This window comes from Hemiscyllium ocellatum, chromosome 10 (genome assembly GCF_020745735.1).
Source record: "Hemiscyllium ocellatum isolate sHemOce1 chromosome 10, sHemOce1.pat.X.cur, whole genome shotgun sequence".
Lineage (NCBI taxonomy): Eukaryota > Metazoa > Chordata > Chondrichthyes > Orectolobiformes > Hemiscylliidae > Hemiscyllium > Hemiscyllium ocellatum.
Genome location: NC_083410.1, coordinates 15,535,835 through 15,553,584, shown reverse-complemented (window position 1 = coordinate 15,553,584; position 17,750 = coordinate 15,535,835). Strand labels below are relative to the sequence as shown.

At 45.6% G+C, this 17,750-nt stretch overlaps 1 protein-coding gene across 1 annotated transcript in view; it reads right to left on the bottom strand.

Annotated features, from left to right (window-relative positions):
- Positions 1-17,750, bottom strand: part of kif26ba (kinesin family member 26Ba) — a 391,129-nt gene that overhangs the window by 119,039 nt on the left and 254,340 nt on the right. The window contains exon 5 of the mRNA XM_060831283.1: positions 2,130-2,316. Within this exon, the coding sequence (XP_060687266.1) occupies positions 2,130-2,316 (187 nt within the window). The remainder of the gene's footprint in view (positions 1-2,129; positions 2,317-17,750) is intronic.

Below are 17,750 nucleotides of genomic sequence, written 5' to 3'. Positions count from 1 at the left end.
AATCCAAAAATTCAACTACTGCTCTGGGGTCCTGGGTTTGAGTTTCATCATAGCAGATGGTGGAATTTGAATTCAATAAAAAGAATCAGGAATTAAGGGTGTAATGAAACTGGTGTCGGAAAAACTGGCTCACTTTAGGGAAAAGGAGCTGCTATCCTTACCTGGTCCGGTCTACATGTGACTCCAGACCCACAGCAATCTGGTGGACTCTGGGGAATTAGGGATGGACAATAAATGCTGGCCTAACCAGAGATGCCCTCAGGCCGGGAGTGAAGAAAACTCTTCCTTACACAGCTTGGGTCCTCAAAAACATACGTCACCAATGACACGTAAATGTGATTCACTATCGGTGATGTAGGAATGGGGTACAGGCTCGTAACTTTAATTCCATTTTCACTTAATTGTACCTTTCCTTTAATATCCTGCCCACCATTTCCTTGTTAGCAGCTGAGTTTATTTGTTGACATCTATTACCACATCTCAGTGACATATTGCTGTGTTGTTAGCCTTTTGAAGCTTTGTTAGCTTTTTGAAGTGGGCCTTCACTACCATGCAGCCTTTCGGCAGCAGTTTCTTGGGTGAAGTGTTGATATTAAGTTGCGGAGAGCTTCTCCTCACCGGGACGGTATGGACACTGTTGACCGACGGTGCTCGGCTCCGAGTGCCTGGAACCCAGGACCTGCCATCCGCTCCCAGCCTACTCTCCCATCAATGGCTGCCAAGTCTGTGCTAACTGATTTTGATCTGATTGTCACGTGTATTTTACAGTCAGAATGCAATAAAATGCAGTGAAAAGCTCTCGTATGTTGCCACAAAACGGCACCATTTTGTACAATTTAAGAATAAGGAAAGAGAAAGGAAGATATAGTTTGAAGGGAGTCTGTCAGTCCTGAGTCAGCTCATCACTGTCAACAACATGTGCACCACCGCCTCACTGCCTTCTATATTGGACACCAGCAACAAAGTCCATCCTTCCCATCCCATTTGGAGTACTGTGTCCAGTTTTGGTCCCCACACCTCAGGAAGGACATACTGGCACTGGAACATGTCCAGCAGAGATTCACACGGATGATCCCTGGAATGGTAGGTCTAACATACGAGGAACGGCTGAGGATCCTGGGATTGTATTCATTGGAGTTTAGAAGATTATGGGGAGACTTAATAGAGACTTACAAGATAATACATGGCTTGGAAAGGGTGGACGATAGGAAATTTTTTCCATTAGGCGAGGAGACTAGGACTTAGAGGGGGTCAATTCAGAACAGAAATGTGGAGACATTTCTTCAGCCAGAGTGTGGTGGGCCTGTGGAATTCATTGCCGCAGAGTGCAGTGGAGGCTGGGACACAAAATGTCTTCAAGGCAGAGATTGATAAATTCTTGATGTCACAAGGAATTAAGGGCTACGGGGAGAATGCAGGTAAGTGGAGTTGAAATGCCCATCAGCCATGATTGCATGGCGGAGTGGACTCGATGGGCTGAATGGCCTTACTTCCACTCCTATGTCTTATGGTCTTCCCACAGCCAATTGAGGACATGGACAATTCATTCCTCTTAAAATCTACCTGTTGCAATATGATCCAGCATCTCTGAAGCAGGTGGGACTCGAACCCAGGCTCTCCAAGCCAGAGATCAAGACGCTGCTATTATACCACCGACTGATGGCCAAGAGCTGACCAGATCCCTGCTTTCAATTCCCTATCCCCAAACTCTCATCCCCAAATGTTGTTTGACCAGAAAGCTGCAAATTTCAACATTAGAAAGAAGTGAAAAATAAAAACAAAACATCAATTTCGGCTACAATACTTTGTCAACAGCAGACGTCCCCAGGATGTTAAACGTTAAAAGGCAAAATGCTTTCGATGCTGACCAACAGATAAACAGTGAAGCAAGTCTAGCAGCATCTGTGAAGAGAGAAACGGAGCTAAATGTTCGAAGTCTGAAGAAGGGTGACCAGCTGGGAAAAAAAAGTTAGCTGTTTCTCTCCCTCCACAGTTGATGCCAGATCTGCTGAGTTTCTCCAGCACTGTGTTTGTATTGAACGTTTCATCCTTAGCCACTCTAGGGTAATCCTGCAGTGAATCAGAAAACCTTCTGCATAGTGTCCTCCGTCAGCTGCATTGCTGCTTACCTTCCCCATCCCTGGGCTCTCCTTGACCTTATTGATGGCTCGCAGGAGGCACGGGGGTGCCGGGGGTGGGGACATCTGCAGGATGCCGCTGAAATTGGTCGGGAACAGCGGGGACTCGGAGACATTCGGAGCAGGAGACCGATGATGTTTCTTCTTCTTGGAGGACAGGTTGAGTTTCTGGGCAGCTCTGTGGGAACGCAAAAGGAAATGAAATTTAAACAAAAAAAAAATCCATAAGGAGAAGCTAGACACACTGAGCAGCTGCACCTACTGGCTAAGGAGCAGAGTTCAGGTGAAACCATCCCCACCCCCACCCTCCAGGAGACAGACTCTAAAACTTCAAACAACAGTCTCACAGGACTATCGCCAAGGTACCATTCCCTTCCCTGCAGTTGGGAAACCTCATGCCCAATCCCAACCTTTGAGCATTGCTTCTGACCTGAGGCAGTGTATTGACCCTCAAGCTAAAATAGTAACATCCCAAGGACACAGCCAACAGGGGATTATATTAACTACCAGAAAGGTAAAATCACCATAGTCTTACCAGACCATAGCACTGCTCTCTCAGACAGACAGACAGAGGGGAGTGGAGATTTAGCCTGAAGGTCACGATGTCTCAACTGAGGGGAGAGGTTGAGAAGGAGGGTCCTTCCTGGTATCTCAGCTGTTGCAAGAATCGAACCTGGGCTGTTGGCATCATGGAGGTTTACCTACAGCATCAAAACCACAATGCTCTTAGCTGTGCCCATCAAGAGGCATTCTAGATTGTTGAGGGACTGAGTGAAGACCCTGCCCCATGTTCCATCTAAGGGATACATGGCCTTGTGAGTGTCCATATACAGTACAGTCAGAAAGGGGAGGAACCATTTCACAAACATATGACATTGCTGTGTCATGGCGGGTTTCCCTGTCTTTAGAAAGGGCAGAAATGCTGCTGGCTGCCTCCTTCACCCACCCAAACCAAATCTTTTTTATTTATTCATTCATAGGATGAGGGCGTTGCTGGCATTCAATCACCTATCCCTAATTACACAGACGGCAATTAAGAGTCAACCACATTGCTGAGGGTCTGAAATCCCATATAGGCCCGACCAGGTAAGGACAGCATTCGTGAACCAGATGGTTTTTCCGACAATCGACAATGAATTTATGGTTATCATGAGACTATTAATTCCAGATTTTATTTTAAAACAAAATTTCACCATCTGCGATGGCAGGATTTGAACCCAGCTCCCCAGAACATTAGCTGGGTCTCTGGATTAACAGTCCATCACCTCCCCTGTCACCATTATACTTCGCTGAGATGGACTGAACAACACCGTATTGCAGTTTGAATCCTGCAGCACCAAGTCTTGTTTCATGTCTTATTGTAACCAGCACATTTTGTACATAATACACTTCTGAAATTCAACCTTGGGTCCTCACTGCGTTTTATTGTGGGATTGGATACGTTCCTGCTGAGATTGGGTTACCAACATTGCTGTTCCACCACGCTCATGGAACCATAGAATTGCTGCAGCACCGTGTAAGTCTATATCACTGCATCCGTGCTGACCTTTCTACACAGTACTATGAATTGGACACTGAATCCTTCGCCCATCTTGGGTGGGGGGGGGGGGGCATGTTAGACACAACTACAACTAATCCAATCATAAAAATCACTGTGTTGAAGAAACTCTGCAGGTCTGGCTGTATTTGTGTGGACAGAGAAACCAAGCCAGTCCAACGGGACTCATGCCCAAGACTGTTACCTTCCTCCCATTTCTTGTAATATTAGATCATATTTCTACTGAAGGGTTCAGAATGAAGATAGGTTGGACAAAGCATCAAATTTCTTTCCACGAGACCAATCTCTAATATCAGAGACACTTAAACCACAGGAGATTTCCAGAAATAAATTCCACCATTGTGCTTCTATTGACCTTCAGGCCATCAATCCAACAATCAATACAGATTTCATTGTTTAACTCAAATTGCCTCAATACCTAGCCTGGTCATCATTTTCCATTGAGTCGTTGATTGACACCTTCACTCCCATTCACAACCCAACTCATTTTCAAAGATTTAACTCCGTCATCGCCAACTGTCTTGATGGCGACAGTGCCAGTTGCTCAGATTTAGGAGGTTTTGCAGAGGTTGAAGATTTAGACACACTGCTACCTTGGGTGGTATCTTTCACCTACAGCTTGGAATTATTTGTAACTTGTTTGACCCAAGGGAGGGAGTGCGGAGTAGGTTCACTTGGCCAATAGCAGGATTGTCCTATGGTTCAACTGGGCCTATACTCACTAGGGTTTAGAAGGATGAAAGGGAATCTCAATTCTAACAGGGTTAGATAGACAAGATGCAGGGAGGCTATTTCTCTGATTGGGGAATTTAGAATCAGAGGTGCAGTCTCAGGATATGGGGTAGTCATTTAGGGCTAAGAGGAGGAAAGATTTCTTCACTCAAAACAAAAAGGAACTGAACTTCTGGAATTTTCTACCACAGGAGGCTGTGAAGGCCAAGTCAATGGACATATTTGAGAAAGACAGACATTAAAGATTTTGACTGAGTTATATAAATCTAAAAAGATACAGTGAACGGTGTTTTGTAAACACGATCCTGCTCCATTTTGAGTTACAAAAAGAATAAAAATAAATGACATAAATAGAATTAAATCTTCCGATATAAGGGTTTTCCAGAGCTTCTGCATGGTCTCTGCAAGATATCCAGAGCCTCAAGGCTTCTCCCTTCGAGGTACAGTGACAACAGCCCTGCAGAGAGACCCCATCTGAGCCTACCAAAACCAGGAATCCTCACTCATGAGACCACTATGTGTTCACTCTAAACAATCTCTAAAGCCACTGGACATTTGCACTGGCTCTTCAATTGTTGGAGCCAACATACAACCTCAAGACAGCCAAAATAGGAGGGTTTAAATACAAGGCCATTGAAAATCTACAGGGTGTAGGGATAACATCACTAGCTTGGTAAACGACAAATCCAGACTAATGCGCTGGACATATTGGTTCAGATCCCACCTTGGCTGCTGACAAAATTTGAATTCTGTTAATAAATCTGTATTTTTTTAAAAATCCTGGACCAATGGCAACCACATAGGATTTTAAGACAAATTAATCTTGTTCACTAACGTTATTTGGGGAGGGAAATCTGCCATCCTTACCTGATCTGGCCTACACAAGACTCCAGACTCACAACAATGTGGTTCACTCTTTGCTGTCCTCTGAAATTGCCCAAGCAAGCCACCCAGTTCAAGGGCGATACGGACAGGCAACATATACTGATCTCGTCAGCTATATCTACATAGTACTAAGTGGATCACTTATGCAGAGACTCCGTGCACATATGATAAATCAAATGTTGTCCTTCTGTGATGGTGAATTTGTTTTTAAAACCCCAAAAAGATAATGCATTAAAACAGGTTTTTATTTTACAAGAAGATAAAGAATGAGCGATAATGTTATTGAAACATCCTTCATTCTCAGAACTGACAGGGTAGATGTGGAAAAATTGTTTCCCCCTTTTGGGAAGGTCTAGGACCAGAGGCCACCATCTCAGAATAAGATGTCGCACATTTATGACACAGGTGAGGAGAACCTCTCACTGCGATGAACCGGTGGAAAGTCTTGACTGCAGAGGGCTGTTGAGGTTGGATAACTAAGTATATTCAAAGCAGAGATAGACAGGTTTTTTTAAAATTAGTATGGGAATCAAGGGTTATAAAAAAGGAAAGCCAGGAAAGTCAAGTTGAGAATTATCAAAAACAGAAGTTGCTGGAAAAACTCAGCAGGTCCAGCAGCATCTGTGAAGAGAAATCAGAGTTAACATTTCAGGTCTGGTGACCCGTCCCCAGAACCAGACCTGAAACGTTAACTCTGATTTCTCTTCAGAGAGGCTGCCAGACCTGCTGAACTTTTCCAGCAACTTCTGTTTTTGTTTCTGATTTACAGCGCCCACAGTTCTTTCGGTTTTGATTGAGGATTATCAAATTCAGCCATGATCTCAGAGTTGAGTCTGCCATTCAACATGGGCTGAATGGTCACCTCCTGTTTCTATGCCTTATGGTCTTGTGAAATACTAGCCCAGATCAGCAGCAAGAAAGGTGAACGAGCAGCTGGTCATTGACATGCCAGGCTAAGATTCTTGATGAAGGGCTCCTGCCCGAAACATCGATTTTCATGCTCCTCTGATCCTGCCTGATCTGCTGTGCTTTTCCAGCACCACTCTAATCTGGACTCTAATCTCCAGAATCCACCTCTGCCAAGGCTAAGCGCTAGTCAATGGTACACCAGCTGAGTGCCAATCTCATCTCAACTGCCAACTGCATGATTATCATCATCAGCCCGGTGCCAATTTGGAAGATATAGGTTGATGTTTATTTCTTCCATTCATTTCTGCTTTGACAATTGAGAGTAGCGATTAGACACTCAGGTTCAAGTGTAAACTCCTTCTTTCATTGGAGAGGAGTAAACCAAAGAAGCATTAAGCTGTGAGAGCAGCTGGTGACAGGCTCACATCTAGCAGTGGCGCTCACTTTGTAGACCTGCATGAGCTCATGCAGAAGTGAAAGGGTAAGAGGAGACATACAAAAGGACTGACTCCTTATTCTCAGCAGTTATCAGAGAGGCTACTATTATATACAGAATGATGTTCAGCACAGGCCATTCACTACAACCGATCCATATTGGTGTTTATGGCCCACTCAACTTCTTCATAATGACCACGAATCCATTGTCGATTGTCAAGAAAAGCCCATCCGGTTCGCCAATGTCCTTCAGGGAAGGAAACTACCATCCTTACCTGGTCTGGCCTACGTGACTCCAGACCCAGAGCAGCATGGTTGACTCTTAACTGCCCTCTATGCAATTAGGGACAAGTAATAAATGCTGGGCCAGCATTGTGTGAATGACGTTAAAAAACTTTCCATCTCAATCGGTCATCATGAATCTATTTCTTTCTCCTGCATGTGCTTATCCAGGCTTCCCATAAATACATCTAAACCAGAATCACAATTGTTAGTGAGTAGATGTGCCATTTGGCCCATCACATCTGTGACAGCTCTCCAAATGGCACGAAGTGAGATGCTTGTTCTTCCACCACCTCACTACAACCCTGCACACTCTTCCTTTTCAAATAACTCTCTCAATTCCTTTCAAATTCCTCAAAACCCCTTCACTTCAACCACTCCCTTTGCGAGTGCTCCACATGCTGGGTCAAGAAATTTCTTCTACATTTTCAAATTGACTTCTTAGTGACTATTTATACTGATGACCTCAAGTAGACCTCTTTCCACAACAGGAGGTATCCTCTCTGCATCCATTTGATCAGAAGCTACAGAAAAGTAACCCCTCAACACTCCTATTCGAGAGAGAGACAGAGAGAGACAGAGAGAGACAGAGAGAGACAGAGAGAGACAGAGAGAGACAGAGAGAGACAGAGAGAGACAGAGAGAGACAGAGAGAGACAGAGAGAGACAGAGAGAGACAGAGAGAGACAGAGAGAGACAGAGAGAGACAGAGAGAGACTCAACATCTCCTAACAGGTGCACAGCTGAATCAGAAATTTCTGTGTCTGCCAGTACCTCGACATCTTATCTGCAATATCATGACAAAATGTTCTTGCCCTGTAATAAAAAAGGCAAAAATATACTGTGGATATTGGAAATCTGAAATGAAACAAATTTCTGGAGAAACTCAGCAGGTCCAGCTGCATGTGGGGAGAGAAACAGTGTTGAATGTGGTATGATCCTTCTTTGAAAAAAAAGTAGTATTTGATAATGGCAGTCTGGTAACGGATCTGTGCACTCTGGGTTTGATTGGTTAAGGCTGGAAGTGTATTCAGTAAAATAAGAAGTGGTTTTGCTAAACTACCCCCGAAGAAGCTGCGAGAAGACATCTTGTGACTGCAGAGATATTCAAAAACTTCTATAAAATAAACCTGTTGCACATGTGGAAACTCACGTCATCTCTGCATCACTGAGGTAAATATACAACAGTTAAGGGTTTGGAAAGTGCTGCTGAAGTAGCCTTGGTGGTGACCATTTTGCAGGAAGTATGTCTCTCAGCCTTATCTGCAGTATCACATTCACTGTAGGTGAAGGGACGAAGGATCATCCAGCCCTATAACCAGCCATTCAGTAATGCAGGCTTAAGAGCGTTAACACATGCCCCTAACTGTGAGTATCAAGCTCAGAGTTAGAAACTGAAATCCTGTCAACCCATTACATTCTGGAAACTATCAGTCCTGAGTACTAAAAGGGGTCATTCACCTCAGAGAATGCAGGTCACTCAAATCCACTTGACCCAAACACGAAAGAGGGCCGTTGACATGCCAAAAAGGATGCTCTTGGCTTCATGAAAAATGACCAGGACATTTGTGGATTAGTGGGTTACAATTAAATGGCTTCTTTGAAACAGATGTGTCCCGATTAGAGGCCTGTTGAACAAATCAGCTCCACAAACAGTAAATAAAATCAATTGTTATCATTAGACCAATGTAGGAAGGGGGTGGGGGTGAGGGCAGGACGGAGAAAGATGACTAACTATGCTCACAAGTAACATTAATGCAATCAGACATCAAGATGTATCTCAATTACTGGCACTGTTGCTAGGCAACCTGTTTGGTGAAGCACTAAACAGACCATCTGTATTTTACCTCACCACATGAAGGATTGGAGGCTTCTCCATGAGGTCATGTCAAAGATTAAGCTGTCTGAAATGAATATTGCAGCAAAAGAAGTGCTCACACTGCACTGAGCGTTGTTACTAAAGGAGTACAACACTCTGAACGTCAATCTTGTACAGAGAATTTCACCCCAAAAGAAAAACAACTTGCCTTTCTTTACATCAAAAAATTAATGATATAAAATGGAGCCAGGCGCGATCTGCGACACTGGGTAGGTGTGAATCCAATCAGGTGTCAAGAAGGAAATAGGAACAGTCTCCAAGTATCAGCCTTCACACTATAATAACCATTTCTCTAGACTCTGCTGATAAACAGTTTAATCTTTGATGGGGAAAAAAAACTTTCATCAAGATTTGAGCCACACCAGTGACCAGGGTGCTTTGCGTTTGACAAGAGCAGACGGCTGCATTTTCTCTGGTTTTTGATGATTTCTTCTGCTTCTCGGAATTCCATTTGAAGTGAAAGTTAATCCAGTTGGCCCACAAGATACTGGTAATGTCAGCAAACAGAAGTTCCACACGTCCTGTGTGGCCTCATTCACTCCTTTAGCTTAGCAACAGGAAGATGAATTTAATCGCACGACTTTAGCATGGCAGAGTCTCCCAAGATGCTTCACTGGAGTGTCAATGGGCCCAAACTCTCACACCAAGCCAGACTATTGGGACAGGTGACCCAGAGCTTGGTCAAAGTGATAGGTTTTTAAATAATAACAAAGCGTTTAAAGTTTTAATAAAAAGAAGAATGTCAGACACAGATGGAGTGGCACGGTGGCTCAGTGGTTAGCACTGCTGCCTCTCAGCACCAGAGACCCGGGTTCAATTCCCGCCTCGGGCAACTGTCTGTGTGGAGTTTGCACGTTCTCCCCGTGTCTGTGTGGGTTTCCTCCCACAATCCAAAAATGTGCAGGTCAGGTGAATTGGCCATGCTAAATTGCCCATAATGTTAGATGCATTAGTCAGAGGGAAATGTGTCTGGGTGGGTTACTCTTCAGAGGGGCGGTGTGGACTTGTTGGGCCAAAGGGCCTGTTTCCACACTGTAGGGAATCTAATCCAACAGTTTGAGAATTTCTTCCAGCTCTAATACTTGAGGCACAGCCGATGGGAGGGCAGCTTGAACCCAGAATGCACCAGAAGATGACAGTACCAGTCAGTTCAAAAAAGTTAGGGATGCGCAACAAACACTGCCTCTGCCTACATCGCAGAGAAGGTTAAGTGAAAAAGGTCAACAATCAGTTTATAGTAAATGGGAGAAATGGCTTCATGAGAAACACAGCGCTGAGGAAGTGCTAAAGATCCTGTTGCTTAACATTGCCACTGGTAATTTTTCAGGCACAGCTCAGAAAGAGAGCTCACAAGAGTGGAGATCAGAAGTGCCAAGCCTGCCTCATGCTCAACCTCCGGGGATGGAGGACAGCCAGTTAGGGGGGGGCCAAGAACTGCTTCCTCTCAAGGCTGCCTGAGAAACATGCTGTGTTCATGTGTGGAGACAAAGCGACTTAACTTCACATCATTGTTATCTCTTGCCCCTCTCCAATGAACCATCACTAAACAGTGCAATGCATTAAAGAGATCCACATTACCACATGCTGTAAGCTCAGCTTCATGTTTACTGAAAAATATATATAAACACACAGCAGAGGAGGTGGCTATCCAGACTCAGGTGTGCACTAGCTCTTGATAAGTCAGGATCAGAGTGGTCCTGGAAATACGCAGCTGGTCAGGCAGCAGCCCAGGAGCAGGGGAAAAAAAATGACGTTTCGGGCAAGAGCCCTTCATCAGGAATGAGGCTCTTGATATGACCTACTCACGTAGTCCAACTCCCACTGCCAGTCTCCAATTGTCTTAAATCCACGCCCTGTTTTTTTCCTGGAACCAAGGAATCACTGAGAAGGCCAGCATTTGTGCCCCAGCCCTAAAGTGAGGGGGCTTGCTCAGCCACTTCTGAGAGCTGTGGGTCTGAAGGCGTGTGCAGGCCAGGCCAGGCCAGGATGGTAGATTCCCTTCTCTAAATGAAGGGCATTAATGAACCAGGTGGATGTTACTGACGATGGACGAACATTTTATCACCACCATTTACTGAGGCTAGCTTTCAATTCCACATTTTGTGAATTGAATTTTAAATACCATCAGCCACCAAGGTGGGACTTTGAAACCACGAGCTCAGAGCATCAGTCTGGGCCTGTGGATTACAAGCTCATGGTCACTGCCAACATGGTGGCACTGCCACTGGCCACCCTGCCAATGGAAACAGTTTCCTCCAGTCTATTTTATCAAATGACGTATTGGTACAATGAACAAGGACAGGAGTTATACAATTAGAAGTAAGGCTTTGGGTAGTACTGTCAAACAGAAAGACCAAGGTGTCCAGCTGCAAATTTTATGAAGCTTGCATCATAAGTAGACAGGGTGGTTAGGAAGCATTTAGCACATTTGCTTTCGTTCATCAGATCTGAGTATTGGAGTTGGGACCTCATATTGAGGGTGGACAGGACATTGGTGGGGTCCCTTCTGGAGTACTGTGTCCGGTCCTGGTTGCCCAGTTATAGGAAAGATATTATTAAACTGGAGAGAATTCAGAAGAGACTTAGCACAATGGTGCTGGGAATGGAAGGTTTGTATTATAAGGAGCAATGAATATGCTGGGACTTTTCCCCATGGAGTGTAGGAGGTTGAGGGGTGACCTTATAGAGGTTTATAAAATCATGAGGGGCATAGATAAATTGAATGGCAGGTTTCTTTTCCCTAGGGTGGAGGATTTTAAGACCAGGGACATAGTTTTAAAGGAGAGAGGAGAAAGATTCAAAAATAAAAGACACGAGGGGCCAACACAGAATGAACTGCCAGAGGAAGTGGTGGATGCAGGTACAGTTACAATATTTAAATGGCATTTGGATAAATTCATGAATAAGAAATATATGGAGGGCCAAACACAGGCAGTTGGGACTCATTTAGTTTGGGATTATGTTCAGCATGGACTGGTTGGACCGAAGTGTCTATCCTGTTTGGCTCTATGACTCATGACACTTCATGGTGGTCCCTTTAAGTTAGGAGAGACACCAGCACAGTGCACCAATCCCGCTTGGTTTGTCAGATAAGTGTCCTCAGTAATGAACAGAGGACCCAGGCTTCAGCAACAGGGACAGAGGCAAGTGGTGAGGGTGAGCCATTGCCTTGGAAACATCTCACCCCCTACACAGCTCGGTGCCAGTTAACGAAGACAGAATCAGAACTCTAAGAAAAGCTCACAGAATCACAACAAACAAACTGGGAGGAAAGTTGGGGGGGTGGGGGGGGGGGGGTTGCAGAGTAGACAAAAGACATTGGGTTTTATGCTGAATCTTGGAATGAACTAGGCAGGTTCAATCAGGGCAGCTGGTGCTATGGGTCTTTCAGATATGACAGAGGACCAGTCTACCCTCTCAAGTGAATGTGGAAGATCCCACAGCTATATATTAATTGTTCTGTGTGTAAACTGGCTGTTACATTCCAACTATGGCTACAATAGGACTTCATTGGCAGTACTGCTGGGCGAGGGGGGGGGGGGGGGGGGGGTGAGGGAAGAGGGGTGTGGTCTAGGGATTCTGAAGATTCTACATAATTGCAAATAGATAAGTCCCAGCTCTTTTTTTGTCTCTGTGTGGGGCTCAAGTGTAGTGCAATGCAGGACATCATTGAGCATGTGCAGGAAGCCTGCCTTTGCGTCTGAAGGAATGCACAGGGAACTGTTAACACTGACCACAGCAAGGGAAAAATAAGACAGCCCCTTCCCCTCGAGGTACCATCTGTTTGATCATCCCTCCCTAACCTTCCATCTGCTCCTCCCCCCACTTTTCTGCTCCATCTTTCCCCTTTCTATCACTTCCAAAAACCTTCAGATAGAGCCATACAGTCCTACAACACAGAGACAAACCTGTCCACCCAAACTGGTCCATGCTGACCAAAACATCCATCTGCGCTAACCCCATTTCCTTGCACTCGGTCTATATCCTTCTAAACCTTTCCTATCCATGTGTTTCTCCAAATTGTTAAAATACCCACATCAACCACTTCCGCTGGCAGCTCATTCCATATGCGTACCACCCTCGGTGTAAAATAGTTGCCCTCCCCAAGGTTCCCATTTATCCTTTCTCCTCTAACCTTCAACTGATGCCCTTTGATCCTTGATTCCCAAACCCTGGGAAAAGGACTGAGTGCATCCACCCTCTCTATGTCTCTCATCCTTCTACACTTCTATAAGATCCCCCCACTCAGTCTCCTCATCTGCCCCAGTTCACCCCCTCCCAACTCCTAGTTAGTTTTACTTACACTAGTTAGCCCCAAATCCACCACACTCCCAAATCCCACCCCTTCCTAATGCCCATCCCTCCACCCTCTGCCCACTCATCTCAGCCCTATCCACTCCCCCCCCCCCCCCCCTTCAGTCACCTCTCATCCTTCCCAGAAAAAGGGTCATTACATTATCCTGATCAACTAACTGAGCAATGCATCGATTACAGACTGGCCGTTGTGTGGTTTTTTTTCTCTCTGAAAAGCCATTAATGACTCTCTAATGTGACTGAGCAGTGATCAATTAATGAGGTGATTATTCCCAATCCGGCTAGGCTTGGCTCAGAGATGCATCTTCATTTCAATGAATTATTTAATTTTTTTGTAAAGGGATGGGGGGAGTCAGACACGCAGCCAGAGAAATACCTGAGCTCTCAGCCTGAGTCCCAGCTCCCTGCAGCAGCTCTCTCCCTGAGCTGACTCCAGTTCACCCCCTTTCCCGGGACGGAAATCCTTAACCTCACCGACATTCTGTAATCGGGGGGAGGATTCCTCTCCGTCTCCTGACTTTCACATCAGCCCGCCCAGGCACTCGGGGTGTGCAGTCTCTGTCCCAAAACACACAACCCAAGCACAGGATTGGGGAAAAGGGCTATCTAACAATTTTTTTAAAAGTTCCGAAATAACGCCAAAAGGAGAAGGGTAGGGGTAGGGACAGCGTAATAACTTCCTTCGGTTTTTGTTCATTTACTGCAAGTCACAAGTAAACACGAGGGGAATAGTGCCCAGTACAAACCAGGGTCGGTCACACACACACTCGCTATTAACCAGGCGGGAAGCTGAACTCTAAACGTCTGACATAATCGCCTCACCTTCCAGTTGTGGGATGGTACAGTGTCAGGGACACTGAACAGAACGGTCCGTCTCAAAACTACTGCACGAGTCTAATGTTAGTCTCCACTCAGTGCCCACACCCCTGGACACACACTACACACACACACACACACACAGAGAAAGACAGAGAGAGAGAGAGAGAGAGAGACACACACACACATAGAAACACAGTTAAATGAAGATACAATTCAATAAAAGGCACTGACTTACACCTCGGAGCACTCCATGGTTGGATTAAGGCGACACACACAGCTCAGGGTCACTCTCGGCGTCCTGACTCTCCCATCACTTGTATCCTACAATCCCTGACTCTTAAGATTCCGAGGCAGGGAGTAGAAAATCCTTCGACTGTTAAGTTAAAAATCCATACTGCTCTCTCTGCAAATGAGGTTCTCTCTCTATCTCTGGGTCCTCTCCACTCCCCAGCGGGTCTTCAGTTGCCCAGCTCCACACCGATGACCACAGTCGCTCTCCCCTCCTGAGACACTGGCATTGCGTTGTCCAGAGCCCACCTGGGGCTGTGAGTGCCAGGGGCTGTTCGGGCACCGTGTGGCTGCAGTTGGCACAGGCTCCGTGCCCCACTGTAGGAGCTGCCCTCCCAGGCATCAGCAAGTGCCCGGGACATCCCCATCCAAGCAGGGCACTCACTGTGGGGAGCTCAGGCACACTGGGTGCTCCTGGCTCTCCCTCTGCAGCCAGAGGGGACTCTTTCTGCTCGCCCTCTCAAAGAAATAACGCCTTCCGCTTCATCCAAGCGGGGAACATTCAGACTCACTTGTCCATCTTCATGCCAGAGAGCCCCCTAACAACACTGCACTGGGACCAGTCAGTAATCCCACATACAGGCGCTCCATCCAAACACCCTTTGCATTTGAACCTTCCCTTCTTCCCCCTCCCTCCAGCCCACACCCAGGAAACATTCATCACACACACATCTCAACAATTCAGCCACTTTTACACACACTCTCTCTCTCTCTCTCTCTCTCTCTGGTCCCGATCTCAAATCACTTTTCACTAACACTGAGTTGGACATGCACACTGCTTAATTACCAGAGTCAATGCCTACCTTTAATTGCCACAGTTAATTGCTGCTGGTTTGTTTGAGTTTGACAGCAGCAATTTTCAGAGCTTGCCACTTTAAGTGACTCGTGTCCCAGATGGAATCAGATGTCAATTAAAGCTCACATGCAAATTGGGCAAACTTGCATTTTTTTATTAAAAAATATATATTTTTGCTTTCTCTCCTCCCACCAACCAAGATGCGACTCAGTCTGTGACTGGCAATCCGTCCAGCCCAAATTATCTGAAGTAAATAAGTCCTCTCTGCATTATCTTTCAGACGCCTCACCGAGCAGTGCCAGGCACACACAGTCAAGTTTTAAAGGGTCAGAATTCCTGAAGAAGGGCTCATGTCCGAAACGTCGACTCACCTGCTCCTTGGATGCTGCCTGACCTGCTGCGTTTTTCCAGCAACACATTTTCAGCTCTGATCTCCAGCATCTGCAGTCCTCACTTTCTCCTGGATTCAGGTCAGCACTGCACACCAAGCCAAAGCTCTGGCACAATTCAGCCCCCCACCCCGGAGTAAGCAGGCCTGGGAGATAAATAAAGCACACTCCTACATCTCTTTCCAAACTCACACTAGCCTGACACTCCAGTCAAACCAAGGCAAATTCCATCCAAAACTGGTTTCGAGGCAGAGAGTGATGGTCCCAATGGTGTTTTAGTGACAGGAAGCTTCTGTCCAGTGACACCCCTCAGGCGTTGGGACTGGGTCCCTTGCTGTTTGTTGTGTACATTAATGATCTCGACGTGGGGGAGTCCAGAACTACAGGACATAGGTTTAGGGTGAGAGGGGAAAGATATAAAAGGGACCTAAGGGGCAACTTTTTCACACATGTATGGAATGAGCTGCCAGAGGATGTAGCGGAGGCTAGTATAATTGCAACCTTGAAAAGGCATCTGGATTGGTATATGAATAGGAAGCACTCAGAGGGATATGGGCTGGGCGCAGGAAGGTGGAATTAGATTAGATTGGGATATCTGGTTGGCATAGACGAGTTAGACAGAAGGGTCTGTTTCTGTGCTGTACATCTCTATGACTCAATGAATATATTAGTTGGAGACAATGGTGTTGGACTGGAGTGTACAAAGTTAAAAATCACACAACACCAGGTTATAGTCCAACAGGTTTAATTGGAAGCACAAGTTTTCGGAGTGTCACTCCTTCATCAGGTGATTGTCCTGATGAACCACCACCTGATGAAGGAGCAGCGCTCTGAAAGCTAGTATTTCCACATAAATCTGTTGGACTATAACCTGGCATTGTGTGATTTTTATCTATGCATATAGATATGATCAGTAAGTTTGGAAATGACCCCAAAATTGGTGGCATGGTTCAAAGCAAGGAGAAAGCCTTTGGAATACAGGAAGATATAGATGGGCTGAAGAGTGGCAAATAGAGTTTAATCATAAGAAGTGTTGCCAAGTGATGTACTTTGGGATGACCGATAAGACAAGGGCCTAAACGCTGAATGATCAGATCTTAGGATGTACAGAGGATAACAGGAACCTTGGTGTGCACAACCACTGACCCTCGAAGACAGTGGGACAGCCAGACAAAGTGAAGAAGACAGATGAAGAGGTCTTTATTAGTCAATACAAGGAGGTTCTGATGGAGATGGATATAGTGCTAATTAGGCCCCTGTTGGAATACTCTGTGTAGTTCTGGTCATCACGCTATAGGAAGCATGTGATTACACTCAAGAGAGTGCAGAGGAGATTGACTAGGATGGTGCCTGGGCTGCATCAATTCAGCTGTGAAGAGAGACTAGATAGGCTGGGGTCATCTTCCTTCGAGCATGTTGAGGTGTACAAGATTACGGGGTGCAGAAATAGGATCGCTAGGAATAAACATTTCTCCCTTGGGAGAGGGGCAGTAACCATGGATCAAATATTTAGGCGAAGGAGAAGGAAATTTAGAGGGGATTTAGGAGTTGTTTTGAGCCAGAGGATGGGGTTTACCTGGAACTCACTGCCTATAGAGGAGGGAACCCTCACAACGTTTAAGAAATATTCAGATGAGCACTTGATATGCCACAGCATCCAAGTCTATGGACCAAGTGCTGGAATATTGTATGGGAATAGATGATTGACATGGACATGCTGGGCTGAAGGCCTCACTATGTAAGTACGGAGATAGTAAGGACTGCAGATACTGGAAATCATAGTCAATAGAAGTGGAGCTGGGACAGCGCGGCAGATCAGACAAAATCTGGGGAACAGTAAAGTCAGCATCTCAGGCTGAAGCATCAACTGTCCTGCTCCTCGGATGCTATCTGACTGCTGTGCTCTTGCAGCTCCACATCTATTGACTAAGATTTAAGCATGACTGACCAGGACCATACGATACAGAAGTGGAATCAGGCTATTCAGCCCCTCGATTAGCTCCTGCTCTGCCACTTGTTCATGGCTGATATGTTTCTCAACCCAATTCTCCTCCCTTCTCCCCTTAACCTTTAACCTCCTTACCAACCAAGAATCTATCTACCTCCAACTTAAAGACACTGGATGACTTGGATTCAACAGCCCTCTGTGGCAAGGAATTCCACAGATTAACCACCCTCTAGCAGAAGAAATATCTCATCATCTCAGTGTTAAATGGTCTCCCTTCACTCTGAGACTGTGCCCTTGGGTCCTAGTCTCTCCTATAATGGAAACATCATCTTCACGTCCACTCTTAACCAATTTTTTGTAAGTTTCAATCAGATCCCC